At 48.7% G+C, this 19,742-nt stretch overlaps 1 protein-coding gene across 1 annotated transcript in view; it reads right to left on the bottom strand.

The window, feature by feature from the left end:
- LOC144781602 (nuclear RNA export factor 1-like) overlaps nucleotides 1-19,742 on the bottom strand; it is a 954,052-nt gene that overhangs the window by 758,807 nt on the left and 175,503 nt on the right. The window contains exons 3-5 of the mRNA XM_078660537.1: nucleotides 2,280-2,439; nucleotides 1,724-1,807; nucleotides 1,533-1,637 (exon numbers count right to left, since the gene is read on the bottom strand). Coding sequence (XP_078516663.1) covers nucleotides 1,533-1,637; nucleotides 1,724-1,807; nucleotides 2,280-2,439 — 349 coding nt within the window. The remainder of the gene's footprint in view (nucleotides 1-1,532; nucleotides 1,638-1,723; nucleotides 1,808-2,279; nucleotides 2,440-19,742) is intronic.

Genomic DNA, 19,742 nt, shown 5'->3' with positions numbered 1-19,742 from the left:
AGGAAATGAGAGCCAAGAGATGTGACTCATCCCTTTCCTCCTGGGAAAATGGGTGTCTAGATCCTGCCACACCTCTTCTGTTTCACTCTAAAGATATGGACATCCTCCATCCTGCTTCTCATACTGCTCACTTTATAGTTAAAGCCAACCTGCTATTCTTCCTCTTGGGGCTCTGGTGGTAAATTTGGGTGTGGGGGGTGAAGGGAGAAATCAGCTCTGTGGGTTCTTCTTCTTGAGGAACATCCTCTTCTACAGAGTATTCTTAGGTATATGGTATTCCTCCAAGGAATCAAAGTAATTTCTTCCTCTTTATTATAGACTCCATTTTAGCCTTGAGGCAACATTTTTTTCCCTTTTTTCTTCGAAAGAGATTTTTGCTTGGGATTGACGCTATTTTTAACTTCAAGCCCTTCTCTCATCAGCCCCTGTTCCCCCACAGTCTCGATCACCTTTCCAAGTGGAGGCTGGATCCAAAAATTTACCGCCAACAGTATCTATTGACTTTGATAGTAGGGTTCCTTATGTTTGTGCACCTCCCCCACCCCCCACACCCTAGCTTTTGGCTTTGGTGTCATGGGACTTACTCTTCTAGGACCTAGAGAACTACGGTTTTGGCTCGACTTCATTGCAACCCCTGAAGTGTTAACTGTTGTTTTCATGGCTCGCTGTCTTTCGATGTCTTTTTCAAAGTCTTTTCCAGTTTGACCTCCATATTCAACTGAAATTAGGCATATGTGTCACAGCCCACCTTGTAGTTGTCCTACGGCAGGCAAAAAATGCACACCTCTTGGCTATCTTTGTATGCTAACTTATGGTGGCACTTTGGGCAAAAATCGCAAAGGGGCATTTTCCATACCTTTCTCTCATTCTCAGACTCACATGTTTGCATTCTCATGGGAAGCACCTCTAAAACTTTCAGTATTCTGCGTTCTTAAATCTTTTTTGCTGGGCATCAGCAATACTCTAGTTTTCCTCACATCTTCCATGTTTTTCCTCCTTCTGTCATTAAAACCTTTAAGTTCTTCAGTGACTGCAGAAAAAAAATTATTTAATATGGCAATCACGCACAGGACGTACATCTAATGTCACTGGAGGATGGATCTGGCACCTAATAGTGGTCAGTAACAGCCAAGTGCACGCTTGCACACAAAAAAAAGAAGCAAAGTATTCCAGATGTAACCACTAGATTTCAGAATAAAGAACAGCATATTAATCCAGAAAATATTCACACTGCGAAACCAGATAAACTGAAAGCAGTTTGCCAAGAATCCCTAAACCAAAGGATTGTGGTAGATGTAATAATCATGTAAATCAACTACTACTTTTTACTGGACGCTCCAACAGGGATCCTATCATACTTTAGCCTTCTTTTAAAAAAAAATTTTCACAAGCACATAAAAACACAAAACAAATTAAGCAACTCCAGTTAGTTCAGCTGATTTGGAGTTCCCTTCAGGGGTGTGGGGGAAATACAGTATTTGAGAAACAGTTCTTGTCAGGAAAAAGCAACAGCTGTGTGGGTTTTATCATACCTTATTGCCATCTGGGTCTGTGATACTCCCGGAAACCTGTTGCAGAGCACTTGCCACCTGTTCTCCCTGCACAAAGAACACTGCTCGCATGCGGTTGAAATGAAACTAAAGTGAAAGAAAGAAGGTGAATGAACTGTCCTACTGATAGTGGTCTTGTGCCCATTGTAATTGCAGGTTGCAGGGCACCTTACCTGTAAAGGGTTGAATGGAACACTGCAAGCACTCTGAATAGAAGACAGGATCCAATTCTTTTCAAACCTCCTGCCCTGGGGGATCTAGAGTCAAAGGAGAAGACTGGTGAAAGCGGCTAAAGGCTTACAGATGTGAAAACCACAGCCATTACAAGTTCATCTTTCACACCACCAAACCTTTAGCATATGTCCTTCTCAGAAACTATGTACAAGACAATGCGTTTCCCGATTACCTCTACCACCTCCCCAGCATCTCATAAAAGCTAGCTAATGCTTCCTTTGCTCCAAGTACAATACCTCCCTCTTGACCCCTTTCCATGAACCCTTGTATTCACTCTCATGTCTGTATTCATCTACACCCACACACGCAGCAGAGATCCCCAATCAACAGGTAAAATCTAACCTAGCCCAGTCTAACAAAGTCCTCTACTATTCTCTTTCAGTTGGACGCACCAGCAGACTACAATCTATCAATAGGGCCTTTGTTTCTCACAACTTCCTCCATTCGCCCACTCTCCAGCATCAGAAGCTCATAGCTAGTGGCTCCAAACCTTACCATGATTCTGAACCGACTGTTTTGGATACTTCTGTCGCCTCCTCGTGGGTCATGGGGAGGACTGGCTTGTCTCACTGTGATGTGGAAATTCGATGGACCACCTTGGTCATGAGCAGGACAGTCGTCACCATGTCTGGGTGGTCTCTTCCCATAGGGGTTGCTGTGTAAAAGAAGAATTCTAAATCATTGCTGAACTGAGGTCAGTAGATCGAAGACTACCCTACTTTTCATCAATCAGTCCCTGAAATCAGGGGGCAAAGCAATGTTAGTTAATAAAGAAAAAGCAACTTACCTGTAACTGCAGTTCTCCAGTGTTGCTCGATTCATCTATGTCTTCGAGCCAGGAGTCCCACGGTATAAAATGTTACGTTTAGGCAGAACACCTTGACAGTCACAGATGAAGCCTAGTCACATAATTTTAAAATGATCTGAATCTCTGGCAATCAGCACACACTTCACCCTTACTCACAGAGGTCCCCAGGTACAGATTTTGTGGCACAAGTTTTTTTAAGTGCAATATAGGTGAGCCTGAGGGTGAGTTGCATGTGAATCTATGAAATATACCAATACTGGAGAACTAAAGTTATAGGTAAATAACTATTTCTTTCTCCAATACTGGGTCTTTCGTAGATTCACATGCTTGAATCAGAGTAGCTAGCAGTAACTTTATACAGATAATAGAAGGGGCGGTGGAGAAAAGACAGGTTCATATTAATGAAAAAGATGACAAAGCGCTGCTTGTCCCACTGCCGCATCTCTCTCAAGTGCTGAGTCCAGACAATAATGCAGAGTAAAAGTGTTAATGTTCTTTTATGTGGCTGCTCTGCAAATGCCCACTATTGGAACTCCGGAAAATACAACTGTAGATGTAGACGCACTTCTTGTGGAAAGTGCTTTGAAATTTCCTTGAAGCAGGTATCCCACCTTATTATGGCAGTAGAGTATGGCTGCAGAAACCCAGTGAGTGTTTCAATAGTGATTGCTCTCTTCACGGAGAACCGCAGGTCAATAATAACTGATCAGACTGCTGGAAAAATGTTGTTTTATCAATATAAAATGTTATACACCTTTAAATGTCTAATGTATGAAGTGCTCTTTACACTGCGATGACGGGTTCTCGAAATAAGTTTTTAAGATTATTGGTGTAAGAGGCTGGCTCTTTATGTGATATATCAGAAATCGGACACACCTTGTAAAGAGTCCAGGGGTTCCCTTATAAGTGGACAGGGCTTGCTATGACAATCCCAAAATGCTCTGTTAGGGGGTAGTGTCATCGAGCAGCCTTAGGGATAACACAGAGGAGCGCAAGACATGTAAGCGCGCAATGGCAGCGGACGTCTTGGGGTAGAGCTCCTGCCCGAGCTCCCCTAACTTAGGCCATATCTCCGTGTCAATTATACGGAATCGGCCGACGATTACAGCGGAGCTGTGATACATGCCCAGCGGCAGCCCTGTGAAGTTTGGTGCGGATCGGGCGTTGCTGGCCGCACCGGGGCCGACGCGGATTCCGAGGCCGGCCTGGTGGTGCCCTGCTCGGCGGGGATGGCTGCGTGAGGCCGGGGTCTGACTTCACCCGCTAGGCCCCGATGTTGCGACCCGAGTGACGAGGTGCTGGCGGAGACCTGGGGTTGCCGCTGCCTGTGAAAGAGCCCGGTGCTGCGGCGGGGGTGGCGCGCTGACGCCTTGAACGTCTACGGTAAGGTATTCATGCAGCTGCCCCCCCCCACCCCCCCCCCGGTCTCGAGCGGCCTGTTGCTGGTGGAGACGCTGGGAGGCTGAGGCACACTATCGCCACTGCGGGCCCGACGGCCTGGCCCGGGATTCGGACGGAGCGGCGGTGGACACGTGGCGAGGGCCTGGAGTAATCTGGCGGCGATTGGTTATTGTAGGCCACACGGAGGTCGGTGCGAGTGTCGCTGCCGCGCATGAGGTACCCTGACGCTGCGGCCGGTGCGACGAAGCGGCCTCGACACTGCCTAAGGATCCCAACGCACTGACATCTGGCCGGATAGCGGTAGATCTGCGCAGACGCATGCATACCCCCACACACAGTGCTCGCACGAGCCTGCTGATCTCTGCTTCCTGGAGAGGCCCACTGTAGCGCGGCTGGAGACTCCTGCTGGATACTGACCAGGACTTTCCAAGTCTTAAGAGGCGGCGATTGCCAACACCACGAAATCAAGACTCCTGCGAGCTGGGCATTTGGCTGCGGCCCCAGGCATCAGCGAGCCCAGTTCTGGTGTCAGGTCATACCACCTACCTATCGGTCAGCCCTGCTGCACACGGAACATTAGCGCCTCTTGCACGCGCCGCCTACATGACGACTACCTCGCTGCTCATGTCTGGGGGCACCAGGACAAGACCGGGTGCTGGCGGCACGCTCACTAAGGGGAAGATGGAGAAGGCGACGAAATCGGCAGACTTGGACCAGACAGCGTCCAAGCTGGACACCATGCTAGCAGCTATGGAGCGCCTGGAGGAGTCGGTACAGCTCACCCGCACCTCTCTTGAGACCAAGATAGATGGCGTCGCCATCGATCTTACGCACTTGCGAGCTGACCATAAAAAACTGGCAGAATGCACCTCCACCCTAGAAAACACTATGGAAGATATAACGCCCTGAGTCACGCAAGCAGACAAACAAATACAAGACCTTCTTACCAGAGTGGAGTTTTTGGAAGACCGTGCTGAGGATGCAGAAGGAAAGGCACGGAGGAACAATGTGTGACTAGTGGGTGTGCCGGAACGCTGGGAGGGAAGGGATCCTGCGACTCATATGGAAACCTGGCTAAGAAATCTTCTGCCACCTGGCACACTGTCACCGCACTTCGTGGTAGAACGGGCGCACCGGGTGCCGACCAGACCGCCCCAGCGGGCTCAAACCCTCGACCAATGCTCCTTAGAATTCTGAATTATCGAGACCGAGATTCCGCTTTGAGGGAAGCCAGAAAACTACAAGACATCCGAATTGAGAACACCAAGATCATGTTCTTCCCTGACTATACTATACAAGTCCAGTGCCAAAGACTTTAATTTCTAGCAGTCAAGCGGCGGCTCCGTCAGCAGGGCTTGCAGTACTCCCTTCTTTTCCCTGCGCGCTTATGAGTGGTGGCGCAGGACAAAACCCACTTCTTTGCCACTCCGGAGGAAGTTGAGGCCTGACTGGATGCCGGGATGGCTGAGAACTCCCGGACGGCGCAGTCGTCATCGCCTCCGCCGAGAGTCAGGGGCTCCCGGCAGCGCCGCAGGAACAGGACGTCACCGACGCGGAGGCCACACATTGAGGCAGAGATGGGCCCACCAGCGAACCTAGTCCAAAGTGAGCAGCGAGATGCCCTCCGACTGGTGGCGGAGCTCAGTGGCTCCCCAGACACAGATGCGGAGTTGGAGGCCAGCCCACGTGCGCAACTTAGCGACGATGACAATATTTATGGATTACCGGACTCGCAAATGTCCACGGAGCCCCCTGATGTCACCCCACAAACGGCTGATTTGCTCCATTGACTATGTACCTGCCTGTTTCTAAGTGATCCTTTGATGGGGAGCGATTATTAGCGCCGCTAATGGACTGGGCCTCTGAGGGACGTTCCAGTGTAGTGGAGGCCGGAGAACGACAGCAGGACTGGCAGACTTGGTTCCTCCTTTGACATGAGAGGTGAGGTGGGGGGTGCTACATTCTCCAGTAAGACCCGAACACTGAAAATTGTGCTCTATGGGATATGGGTTTTAAATCAGTAACACCAAACACATTTCCCCTGGCCGTCTTGCACTGCCTGAGTGATGGGACGCTCTTGAGGCGCAGGGAACTGCCGGGCCAGCGACGATTGCGCCAAGTGCACGGCAACCCCCCTGAATTTTGATGTTCATTGAGTTTGGAAGATGGCATGTTTCGCTGTTGTCCTTTTGGTATTACACGTTTATTTCTTGTTTGGCCCCATGTATTGGGCGTTTTGTTTTTTCCCTTTTTTTATTTTGTGCCAATCCAGATGGTGATCGCTAATCTATTTCCTGCAACATTAAAAGTGTGGCCTGTGGGGGCGCTGCGATGGATGCCTGAAGCGGAGGGGTGGGGGGGGAGATGAGGTGATCCTTCACAACGTCATGTCGGGGACTAAGATTTGTACATGGAATGTGCGCGACATGCACACGCCAGCGCGTAGGTACCAGATCTAATCTTACCTTAGGCGATAATGCATCCAAATAGCTCTATTACAAGAGACACATCTGGCTAGTGCGGAAATACAGCGGCTGCTTCGCAGGTGGCGGGGGCAGCTATTTGCGACTGGATACTCGGCATATGCCCGTGGGGGCGCTAATTTGGGTGCGGCCAGGGACCCCATTTGCAATCACACTCTCCCGGGTGGACCGTGAAGGCAGATATGTGGTAATACAGGGTCAATTGGATGGACAGCTGATTGTCCTCGCATCATTGTACGCCCCGAACACTGATCAGGTGAGTTTCTTTACACAACTGTCCACGGTACTGGCGCCCTGGCACGGCATCCCCCTGGTACTGGGAGGCGATTACAACTGTATCCTAGACATTGGCCTGGATCGCTCCTTCCCCCCCCCCCCCTCGCTGGAGCGCCGGTACATGGGGCCACGAGGGCGTTAAAGGTTTGGGCAGCGCAATGGGACCTACATGACGTTTGAGGGAGTCGTAATCCACAAGCTAAAGTATACTCTTATTACTCAGGTGCACACACACTGCATGTTAGGTTAGATAGATACATGTTGTCGAGTGCTCTACTTCCACATGTTATGGACACCTACTCCATGGGTCGCACCTACTCTGACCATAATCCTCATATCTTAGATTTAGCTTGGGAACGTCCACACCCGCCAATACCCACCTGGAGGCTACAACCTGACCTGTTGCTGGACGCCCCATTCCGTGGCTCACTGTCATCTTGCATTACACAGTACTTGGAGGACAACACATGTACAGCATCTACCCCCCAAATTGAATGGGACGCTCTTAAAGTGGTCGCTAGGGTTCATTGTTTAGGCACACAGGCAGGTATGCAGAGACAACTAGATAAGGAGCTGACACGCATTGAGGCCGATCTACTTAGGAAGGAGCAGGAGGCGGAGGCGGGCGACGATGAGTCGCTGTCGGAAACCCGCGCAGAGCATAAGCGCTTACTAGACAGGTTGAAATGTCTGAATTATGCATCCCACTCAGCACGCACCCATCATCTTGGGGATAAACCAGGCAAATTACTGGCGTGGCTGATCAAACAAGACGCTATGACAACGCCGGTGACGTCTATAACTACTGTGCAGGGTGCCACAGTATACACTCAGCGCGACATACATGGGGCCTTTGTGGAGCATTACAAGGCTCTATACCGCACTCAGCTACAAGTTCCCTTTGCCAACATAGCTGATTACCTCACCGAAGTTACCCTGCCCACATTAACTGATGCGCAGCGAGACGAGTTGGGGATTCCGCTTACACCTGACGAGCTACGCACTGTCATTTTCTCCCTTTCTAACGGTAAATCCCTGGGCCCAGACGGGCTACCAGCAGAGTTCTACAAGGCTTACTCTATATTCCTAATCCCGGAGCTCCTGCGGGTATATGCAGCGGCCATTGATGACTCTTCCCTTCCACCCACGCTCAATGAGGCTACTCTGATTTCTCTCCTGAAACCCGGTAGAGACGGCACGCACTTGGGCTCTTACCGCCCGCTGGCCCTCTTAAATACGGATTACAAAATCCTGGCCTCGGCGCTGGCTCAACGCTTGGCTCCCCTGGTGCCGGATCTCGTCCATAGCGATCAGAACGGCTTTGTTCCTACCCGTAGCACCTCATTCAATATCAGGCGCCTATTTAGAGTGCAGAGCTACGCCACGAAACAATGGCCTTATTCGGGATGTCTGATACTCGATTTAGAGAAAGCTTTTGACTCTGTGGAGTGGCCTTACCTCGTGGCAGTGCTGCAGAAATTTGACCTAGGTGACGACTATATTCAATTGGTGGAACTACTGTATCAGAAGCCCACTGTACGGGTTTGTACTGGTAAACTATTGTCTGATGCCATACGTGTTCGAAGGGGGACCAGACAGGGATGTCCCCTATCCCCAATGCTCTTTTCCTTGATGATGGAGCCATTGGCGGCTAGACTACGGGAATGTGGTGTGGATTGGGGTATCCCCTTAGTGGATGGTCTGCACATGGTGTCCCTGTACGCCGATGACCTACTGCTCTATGTCAGGGACCTAACCCCCTTGCCGTCAGCTTTATCTGACATCTTCCGCACTTTTGAGTCAATGTCGGGGCTTAAGGTCAACTGAACCAAATCTGGAGTGTATGCCTTCAACGCGGATGTGCCCGAGTGTGCCATCACAGTAAACGGCGTACATCTCACCTGGCACCCGAGACGTTCCGTTATCTTGGAATATACATCTATAGAAATCTCACGGATGTGTTGGAGGGCAACCTAGTGCGGGCGATCTCTTCCCTACGAGTGCAAATGACTTTTTGGAGGTCCCTCCCCTTAAATGTGCCCAGCCGGATCACGTTAACAAAAATGATAGTGCTACCTAGGTTGTTGTACTATTATGCCAATCTCCCAGTCTACGTCCCCGTTGGCATTTTCCGAGAGCTGGAATCGTTCATTAGAAATCTCATCTGGAACGCAGGGAGACCCCGAGTGGCGCTGAGGACGTTATATGCGTCCACAGAGACAGGAGGCCTGGCAGTTCCCAACCAGGAACTCTACTACTTAGCTGCGCAATTGCAGTGGGTGGCCAACTGGCTAAGTGGGAAAAACTGGGGAGATACCGCTACGGACACCGTGACCCTGACTATGACGCAGATCCACACACTGTTTCACCCGCTGACCAAAACTCCTTGTCCGACGCAGTTGCACTTAGCGGTAGCGCGCCAATGCTGTGTACGTAGCCTGAAGATCACTAATACGGTGATACCATATGAGCCGGTGCTCCCGCTGCTGGGCACGCCCAAAGAGCGGGAAGTGATCACAGAGACGGCGCTAGAGCATTGGGCGAGAGTAGGGGTGGATACTGTGGGAGATTTGTATGCGGAGGGATCTCTGGTCCCCTTTGGTAAACTAGCAACTGACACGGGCCTCCCTGTAAGGGCAATTCCTCCTACATGCTGCACTTGTATGCACATTGATGCGAGCCTGGGGAGACCTATCCGAGGAATTGCCGGTACACCTACTGGTACAGTACTTACATGTTATGGGGAATGGTTCCCATGTGGTACACTGGCTTGCACAGACACTCCTCACGCATACGCAGTTCTCTTCTCAGACTCTGCGGGACAAGTGGACGGCAGATAGAGGACGAGCGTGGACGGATAAGGAGTGGGCAATGGTGTTGGCTGGTGCCACGAATATCCCGCGCAATTCCCGCTTCAAGCTCATACAATTCTACATAATCCACCGCGCGTATTTGTCACCTGACAAGATAAACCGTTATTTCAAACTCACAACATCTGCATGTTCACGATGCATGCAATTCCCGCTTCAAGCTCATACAATTCTACATAATCCACCGCGCGTATTTGTCACCTGACAAGATAAACCGTTATTTCAAACTCAAAACATCTGCATGTCCACGATGCATGCTTGTAGCTGCAGACCTTTTACACATGGTATGGTCATGCCCCATGTTGCAAACATACTGGCGCACAGTGACGGATACCCTGGCGGAGAGTGTCAGTGTGGGGTTGCAACACACATGGGAGGTATGCATATTAAGCATATATAAACGAACGAAACAGTTGAAGGTCCCTGCTAAATTCTGGGACCTAGGGCTTATTACGGCAGAAAGATTAATCACTAAGCGCTGGAAGTGCAGTGAACCCCCCCAGGTGACGCCCTGGCATAGCTCCTTTGATAACTGGGCACGGGCGGAAAGTACGATCCTGCACAGGGAGGAGACAGCGGGATTGCGGAAATACCCCGTAGCGCAGTCCTGGGATGACACTCTGAAGGCATTTCACCACGCATGCCAACAACGCAATATTCCACAGACATAACATGGCTGACCCTGCGGAGGGTGAGAGGACACTGGCAGTGATGATCCACGGGAGGCCCCTCTATGCCCCATGTTCGCCCACGCGCTGCCATTATCAGGGAATACCGCAGTGACATTTCTTCGAATGCCGGACAATCTGCTCCCACTAGGTCATGGATGTAGCGCTAATACTGCACATGATGCTGACCCTTCCGCCTCCCATGCTGGCCCCATCCGCGCGGCGAACACATACCTTTTGGCTCCCACGCAGCACATACCCCACAAGCGAAATATTGCACTGGTGAAGGCACATGGTTGGTTCTTTATTATTGACCCGCTTTTCCTTTTATATTTTATTATCTTCCTTTTATAGTTGTGTGTTCCGTTGTTGCTTAAGTTGTGAAAAAGGCCCTAAAGATATAGATATCGAAATGCACATATGCTATTTCATGATTTCTCTTGATTGATGTTGATGCATATTACTAGGCAACCGTCTTATAATTGCTTATTGGTATAACTTACCGGAGACGTACAAGCGGGGCCCATCTTTTGATATGTTATCGCCCAATGCTGTGGCGGATGGAAGACTCAATTATGTTGTTATATCGCCACTAATGACCGACTGTTTATACATGGTTACGTGATGCAATGTTATAATTTCATTACAGATGGTATGATGTGTATTAAGTGTAACATTCAAAAAAGCAATAAAAGATATTCAAACAGAGGAGCGCAAGACATGGCAAATAAAGAGAATGATCAATAAATGACAACACAAGATGGAGAGCAAAACCAATTTATAAAAATAGCAAATACATTTATATATGTTTAGGCATCAGAGAAAAATTGTTCATGTTAGTATGTTTTTAAATATAAATTATTTTGAGTTCAAGAAGCAGACACACTGCAATTTTTGAGTTTTGCAATGTTATCCTATGGAAGGAAGAACATGATCTGCAAACAGAATCCAAAACTCACAGATGGTAATGCACAGCAAAGTTAGAGTCTATTCAAATACAAGTCCAATTCCAAAATGTATCTAATCCAGAAAGTCTTTATTTTTCATTTATGATAGCAAAAGATAGCCAACGCGTTTCATTCACTACACGTCAACTTCACTAGGGTAAATAAAAATGTGCATCGATCAAATATGGCATTTGGTTTCTAATTTTCACCCATTGCGAACCTGGTCACTCTATTGCATCAGATCCTCATATCTCCTGCTATGAATAATTCAGCCAGGGTCCGCTATTATACATTCATTGTTGACTCCTTAAGAAGTGTCCTAAACTGCACAGCTCTCGTGCCACACAGCTGCACGTCTTGCTAGTAGGGTTTGCCATAATTACTGAAAAATATAGATGTTCTGGATTACATACATGTGGGAATTTTACTTGTATATGAAAGAACTCTAACTTAGCTGTACAATACTATCTGTGTATCTATCTGTGTATTTTGGAATCTGTTTGACCCTTTGGCTGCATCTTGGGAGCGGAAGGTGCTTTGGTTTAGTGCACGCAGTAAAATTACACCATGTGGTACAGATTGGGACAAGAGGGAGGTACGGTATCCTGGGTGGCTCACTGCTCTTTAGCGTGTGTGACAAGCTCTGCAAACAAATACAGTATAGTGACTTACAAGACCAATCTCCAGGAGTTAAGGTAAGTAATAGGCAAGGTCCAAGGCAGCACCAGCATTATACCACCTGCAGCATGAAGGCGGCCAGGTGCAGGGTACAAAACAGCGTCGGAAGCCCAATGGATTTCTATGGAGATCGGTCTCAGCAAAAGAGGCTGTAGGCTCTGGCTGGAAGGCCAGTCAGGTTGAAATAACATGAGGGTTCAAGTACTGCGATGCTCGGGAACGTAGGGACACCCGAGAGCCTCTTTTCCAGGGCCTGGGGGCGTCAGATTAAGAGGTGACTTTGGGAATTGGGTTTTCTTACTGGGAACAGTCGTGGTCGTTGGGGAGTCCATGAGGGGTGAAACCTTGATTGACTCTAGCTCTGGAGGGCTGGGGGACCTTGTTGACATCCTTGGCCCACTTCAATTCGGGCTGGGGCGACTGGTGCAGTGGTTGCTTCAGGTGTCCAGTTTTGGCAGTTCTGGGGGCCTCAGAGTCTTTGCTTCGGACTTTCTGCAAGATACAGGTCCGCTGTTCACTGGAGGTCTTGATCGAAGGCAGGAAGACTTCCGAGGTTCTGGAGTCAATAGCTGCAGGACGGGTCAACTTTGGTGCAGTTTTCGATGAGGGATGCAGACAGGCCAGGGGGGTTGGTACTAGGTGAGTTGCTTTTTCTCTCTTCTCTGCTTCGGTGTCCACCCTCTTCTTAGGTCGCAGGATCTGCTTTTCTGGTACCGGGAACTCCAAAAAATACTGACTTGAAGGGGAGGGGGTAAGGGTAGTATGGCTACTGACATTTAGGGTCACTAAGCCCCCTATATGAGCACTTCCTATGGGAAATGGGCTTTCCCTGTCCCAGAATTTGCATATATGTCAACAGAAAGATGTCTCTCTCTGAAAAATTGTGTCCACCTCAGTGCAGCCCACCTTAGGGGTGCTACTAGTCTGGAGCTGGCATGCCTACAGGACTAGGCAATTTCCCGCCTGCCCAGGTGCCAAGGGGGTCCTGGACATGGGGGGGTTACTTTCCCTCTTGTGAGAGGAGCCAGTCTCGCATTCCAAAAGCGGCAGCTCTTTGAAGCTTGCCGGCCTTGAGGTGGGGATGGGGGGGGAGGGGGTGTGCTAATCAGCAGGCCATCCTGTGGGAGGGGATGCTACACCTTCTTTCCGGATGAGCTTTTGTCCTGGGCCTTCTGAGAGCAGAGGCTCTCACCCTACGCAGCCAGAGCAGCGTCTTGGTTGTCAGTCAGGCAAAAACCAGTCAGGGAGGACACCACAGATTGGTAGGTTTTCAGGGGGCAGCTTAAAGGTGCCATCTGGGTGCATGTATTGGTAAATTCATCACTGGAATCAGTAAGTGTTTATCAATACGAGATGTTTGATACCAAACTTGCCTATTTTTCGGAGAAGCCACCATGTAGCTGGAAAATTAATTTTCACCAGTGCCCAGCACATGTTTTAAAATGGCTTCCCTGTCTGCTTGTGCTGGTAGTAACAGGACTGACAAGCACAGGGGAATATCTGCTCATTCAGGTGTGCCCTAACATATACTATTCAGCACCCTGCCGTAGGGCTGTCAGGTCTACTGTAGGGGTTACTTACAAATATCACATACAGTGTTAGAGGACATGGCACACAAGAATGTGAGACATGCATTTTCACTTTTGTCGGCACCAAGACATCCAGCCTGCAATGGTAGCCTTACATGTGCTTGGTGAGGGGTCCCTTAGGGTGGCACAATTTGTACTTCTACCCTTAGGGATACTCTTTAGTACCTCAGGCCCTAGGTACCCTTTATTAGGGACTTACAGAGAGGGCTTAAGATTTTGCTAATTGGGGGAACAATTGTACAGTTTTGGGAAAAAGCTCTGGCACTGGGGACCTGGTTAGCATGAACCCAGTGCACCCGAAATCACATCAGTTACCAGGCAAGAAGTGGGGTAATTGTCAAAAAAGGGCTACTTTCGTACAATTGGTTTGTTTGAATGTGAATTAGTGGGCATCCTAGGTATAAAACCAGGATTTGTTCTTAGAATTATATGATCATCTTTAATTTGGAAAAAAAGGCTAGTTGATTGTAAAGGCATTGATTTCGCTAACCCTTCTGGCAGAAGTAAGCATTGATAAAAATATAATAATACCTTCCAAGGGGGTTTGGCCTGGCAAGATGGTGGAGTAGTTTCACAGCGGTGATGCCGGGGTGGCCCAAGTGAAGCGGGCCATTTTCTCAGTGGATATCGGGAAGGTCTATGGTCCGGTCTGAAGAACAACGATTACCGCTGCGGCGCAGCTTGGGGCCTGGCCGCGCCCTCTGCCTGAGAGGTATTCTGTGGAAGGCGGGAGATGAACAGACTCCAACCCCCACCCCAAACTGTACAGCCAGTCGAAGACGTGAGGGCCTGCCAGCAGCAACAGAGGAGCGCTCCTCGGTACGCAGCAGAAAGACCTTGGCTGCCAGTGATGATGCTGGGCCTGATAGGTCTTGCTGTGCAGAGACCGGGCCACACTGTGCAGTGCGCGAGCCCACCCGATGCTGATCTGGCAGTCGAAGTGAGGGCCTGAGTGGATCCTGCGGGAGAGGGCTCTCTGACTACCGGGTCCAGATGGCAAGTCGTTGGGTCGCAGGGACCATTTTCTGCCGGCCTACCTGAGGTGAGCGCCAGTGGCGGGAGACAGCAGTGAGGGGGATAGGAATGGGCACCCCCCCACCCAACCTGTGCTAATATTAGTGCAGGGTTTCTGGACCCTAGCCGTGGAGACCCCCATGGGAGCTGAGGATGAGACTGGGACAGGTGATCATTCCAAGTGAAGAGGTCTCCAGCTTTGGGCTTTTGGAGTGGACCAATACAGCGATACCAGTATAGAGGAGCTACTGCTTCACCCCGGGGTTGGTGGGGGGGTCGGGGGTTCTCTTACAAGAGGAAAGCCTATGTCTGGATCATATAGAGACACCTGCCACTACACCATTCTGTGACACATGGATGGTAGTTTCTTTCGAGCATCCTGAGCTGTGGTCCGGGCCCGGCACCCTGTGAGACAGACGTTCTGGAGCCGGGAGGTGTGCGCAGAGTGCGGGGCTGCTGTGAAGATCATCTGCTTACACCAACAGTGGCAGAGCCTAGTGAGACATTGTGGTGGTGATGAGCCGGACACGACGCCTGCCACCATCCCTAATGTGGTTGCTCCTGGTTCTCGGTAATTACTGATATACAGAACTGATGATGGTAAAAGAGTATGGAAATCGTGTGGCCCAGACTAACAAAATCCTTAATTATGCACTATCGTTCCCTTTAGAGGTGGGAGGCCCAGGTGGTGACCCTGGATGGTGAAGACATAATACCACAGACTGCAGAGGTGGCCCACTCCCTCGTAGACTTGCTAGCTGCGATACAAAACTCACGGGACAAAATGGTCCATAAGATTGACTGTCGCAATAGAAGTTACCCTTCTGTGAGGTAAGCTACGCAAGGTGTCAGGGCACGTGACCATTACAGAGCAAAATGTGGGTACCCTACAGGAAGAGGAAAAACTGTTTGTGGGAATGTTATTTGCCTTCAGAAACAGGCGGGTCGCCTAGATGACTACAGTGAGGACTCCGCCTGGAGGTCCCGCAGGACTAATGTGCTCTTTGTGGGATTCCCGAAGAAGGTGGAGGAGCACTCTGTCGAACTCTTCTTGGAAGATTGAATCACTACCACTCTGGTGCTTAAACGCCCCTCTAAATTCTTTACTATCGAGAGAGTGCACAGGGCCCTTGTGCCCTTACCCAGAACAGTTTGGGCTGGACTGTTCCCATGAGGCACAGGGTCAGACTGATTTGCATATAGCCATGTCTGAACTGGGGTGGCAGAGTGGGCTAAAGAACGGTGATGGATTAAACCCAGATCTTTTGACTGGGTGTGAGTGTTTGATTGATTCAGATGCTCCGTCCATCACCACCCCCTTTTGTACCGCTTACCCAGAACTGGCGCACCACTTTGCTCAATCATAGCACAGATGTTCAACAACCGGGATAGAGATGCAATCGTACAAGCCACTCGAACACAGGGGTTTTGATATTTGAGAGACATCCTAATCCATCGATCCAGACTACACCCAAAAGGTGCAGGATCAAAGAAAACGTTCATGTCAGTGAAAAAGCGCCTACAGGAACTCAATTTGAATATAGCCTCCTCTTCCCGGCTAACCTACAGGTTGAGCATCAAGGGAAAGAACTGTTGTACTTTTCAGCTGAAGAGGCTAGAGACTGGTTAGACTCCAGAGGAAACTTTTGTGATCAGCTGGTATCCCAGACTGGGTCCACTCAGCAATCAGCATTGGATTGCACTGGACATGGCCAAAGACAACAGAGACGGTGGAAGACATTTGAGACTAATGTGGGTTCAGAGGGGAACTGGGTTTGTTCAGATGGTACATAGCAGGCCACTGATGTGGTCCCAGATTCAGATGTCGTCTCCCAGGAACAGCTGGGTGACCGAGACCAACCTGAGAATGTGTCATCTTGAGACTGTTCTACAAACCTTGTAGTGACTGGGCCCACTCCACCGGACCCAGACCTGGGGGGTAATGGAGGGGATGGCTACAGACTCTACGATGGTTTGAGGGCAGGGAATGAAATGACATATAATGGGCTTTGATTTTCCTGGTTGTGATTTTGACAAAATGCTGTTATGTATGCTGGTATGGGAGAGGAAATAAGGGGGAGGGGAATTTTGTATCCCCCCACCAACAGATGTGTGATCAGTGTTGGCGGTAGGGCTCTACACCCAACAGGTGCATAGCAGATAGGATGGCGATGGAGTACGCTAGCCTTGCGCCCTTCCCTGCTATCTAACCTCTTGTACAGCACAAGTTTGCACAGTGGGGGGGCGGAAGGGCGGGGGACTGTTTTAGTGTTACTTATTACTCCTCTGTTTTTTTTCCAATACTGAGGTATGAGTGCAGGAAGCCAAAGTGAGGTATAGTGTGCACAGAGTCCAGTGGAACCCCAAAGGTAGGCAGAGGTAAAGTTAGATAGCACCTCACTCTCTATTTGTGGTAGTGTGGTTGAGCAGTAAGGCAGTATCCGAGGACAGTGTTAAGCATTTGTTGTACACACTCAGTCAGCAAATACATTCACACACTCAAAGACTAAACTTCAGACTAATTGTTTTTGTCTAAAAATATTCTTTTAGCTATTTTATTTTCTAGAACCAAGCAAGCCTGGCTTAGGTAAGTGATAAGTACTTTACAGTAAATATACAGATTGTAACGAAGTTTGAATTACAATTGTAAATGTACTTTGGTTTAGTTTACAGTATGAATGCAGAGAAATGCAATACTTAGTAAATGCAGTACATAGACTTCAATAAGCTTTTTAGTACAAGAGCAGGTAAGTAACTTTTGAGTTTACTAGGCTTACACAGAGTAGTATTTCTAGATTCTACTCTGGGACATTTCCTGAAAAAAGGTAAGTAAAATTGTTTTTGTTAAATTATGTAATTTTAAAGAATTTCTTTAGTTTCTCAAGCTCCAAACTTAGAACTTTTCAAAGAAAAACAGTCAATTTATTTTTATTTATTTATTTATTTATTAATTGATTTTGTTAAGCGCGACAGCTACCCATGAGGGTTTCCCGGCGCTAAGAGACAGAACGACAACATAAGGCAGAAGATTTTAGAGATCGAAGAGCCAGGTCTTCACCGCTTTGCGAAATTGCATGTGACAGTTTTCCATCCGTAAGGCCAACGGAAGTGAATTCCACAGTCTGGGTCCTAAGTTCGCAAAGGAGCTACCGCCCATTCTGACAAGTTTGAACCTAGGTACATTAAAGAGATGGTGGGATGAGGAACGGAGAGAGCGAGCTGGGAGGTAGGGGCTGACAAGGGCCTGAAGGTAGAGGGGTGCTGATCTGGTTTTGATTTTATGCATAAAGCACAAAGCTTTAAACTTGATCCGGTTTTCAACACGAAGCCAATGCAGCTCTCTCAGGCGTTCTGAAATGTGGTCACGTTTACGACAGCCAAAGAGAAGCCGAGCTGCAGCATTTTGTACTAGCTGAAGGCGACGTATGACAGCCTTTGAAGACCCCAGATAGAGTATGTTGCCGTAATCCAGTCTGGAGGTCACCAAGGCGTTCACGACAGATCTCTGGGTGTTTTTGGGGAGCATCCAGAAGATTTTACGCAACCATCGTAGAATGATGAAACAAGTGGTTGTGACTCTGTTGACCTGATCTTTCATGGATAGTCCCCTATCAATAATTACTCCCAAGTTTCGCACTTGTTCAGATGGAGTTGTAAGGGGACCCATGGTAGTGGGCCAGTGAGTCAGGTTCCAGAGATCGGGTTTGAAGCCAAGAATCAGGACCTCCGTCTTTCCGCCGTTTAACTTGAGTAAGTTGTTGTTCATCCATTCAGATATCTTGCTGAGTCCAGTTTGCAAAGGGGAAGGAGCCATGGGATCAGTTTGAGAGAGTGAGAAAACAATTTGTGAATCGTCGGCATAAGAAAAAAGGTTTAATCCAGAACATTGTGTAATATAAGCCAAAGGTGTGACATATAAATTAAAAAGAAGAGGGCTAAGAATAGACCCTTGGGGTACCCCATGGGGAGAGGGGTGGCTCTTAGAGGATGATGACTTAGAGAAAATTTGAAAAGTGCGATCAGACAGGAAAGATGCGAACCAGTCCAATGCTTTGTTACCAATGCCGATGGCAGCGAGGGATTTGAGAAGGATACTGTGAAGCACAGTATCAAAAGCTGCGCTGAGATCGAGTAAGATCAGCGCAACTGTTTCTCCTCGATCCAAGAGCAGACGCAGATTATCTGTAACGCCCAGCAGGGTCGTCTCCGTAGAGAAGCCAGGGCGAAATCCCGATTGGGAGGGATGCAACAGGTTGTTGTCTGTTACAAATTTTGAAAGATGGGCGTGGATGTGTCGTTCCAGGACTTTCAAGAATGCCGGTAGTAAAGAAATGGGACGATAATTGGCTGTTATTTTGGGATCCGCCTGTGGCTTCTTCAATAGCGGGGTGACCATGGCATGCTTCCAACAGCTAGGAACAGTAGCAGTATCAAGTGAGTGGTTTAGCATCTTACAGATGGTGGATAGATGCGAAGAGTTCAGAGAGCGCAGAATCGGGGCGGGCAAAGGGTCCAGTGGGGATCCTGATTTGATTTTGCTCAGTGTTTCAGAGAGAGTTTCCGGGCAGAGATCAGGCCAAGACAGCAGTAGCGGCGAGGGTGACCCAGAAGAGTTTATGGCCACATTCCCAGTCTGAGGAGAAGTGGAGGATGCAGTTATTTTGCTTTGAGCGAGAATGTCCTGATGTATATTCGTAATTTTGGAAATTAAGTATTGGGCAAGCTCATCACATTTCGTGTTAGATAATTGGGGAGGTGTAGGCGTGGTCTGTGAACCGGCGAGCTCCTTCACCACGTTGAACAGGGTTTTTGATTTATTTATTGCTTCGTTTATGGATTTGTTGACATGGATGGCTCTGGTTGTAGCACACGCCTTATGATAGCATTTCAGCTCAGATTTATAGGCGGTACCGGATGTAAGAGAATAGTCTTTTCTCCATAGGCGTTCTAATTTCTTACATTTTGATTTGTGCAAACGAAGCGACTCATTATACCCAGGCGCGGGTGTTTTGTGAATAATCCCTTTCTTGCGGGTAGTAGGAAGACAGGTATTTAAGGCTTCCGAGAGCCAGTTGTTTGCAGCGCTGGCCATCACATCCATATCATTGGACGTAAATATATTATCTGGCTTAAGATCAGATAGGGTTGTATTGAAAACAGCAGGGTCGAACTTTTTCCAGTCCCTTTTCTGTGAGTAGGTATCAAGTTTGTGAGTGGGTGTATT

The sequence above is a fragment of the Lissotriton helveticus genome, chromosome 9, assembly GCF_964261635.1.
Source record: "Lissotriton helveticus chromosome 9, aLisHel1.1, whole genome shotgun sequence".
In the NCBI taxonomy this organism is placed as follows: Eukaryota; Metazoa; Chordata; class Amphibia; order Caudata; family Salamandridae; genus Lissotriton; species Lissotriton helveticus.
This window is presented reverse-complemented; position numbering and strand designations above follow the sequence as displayed.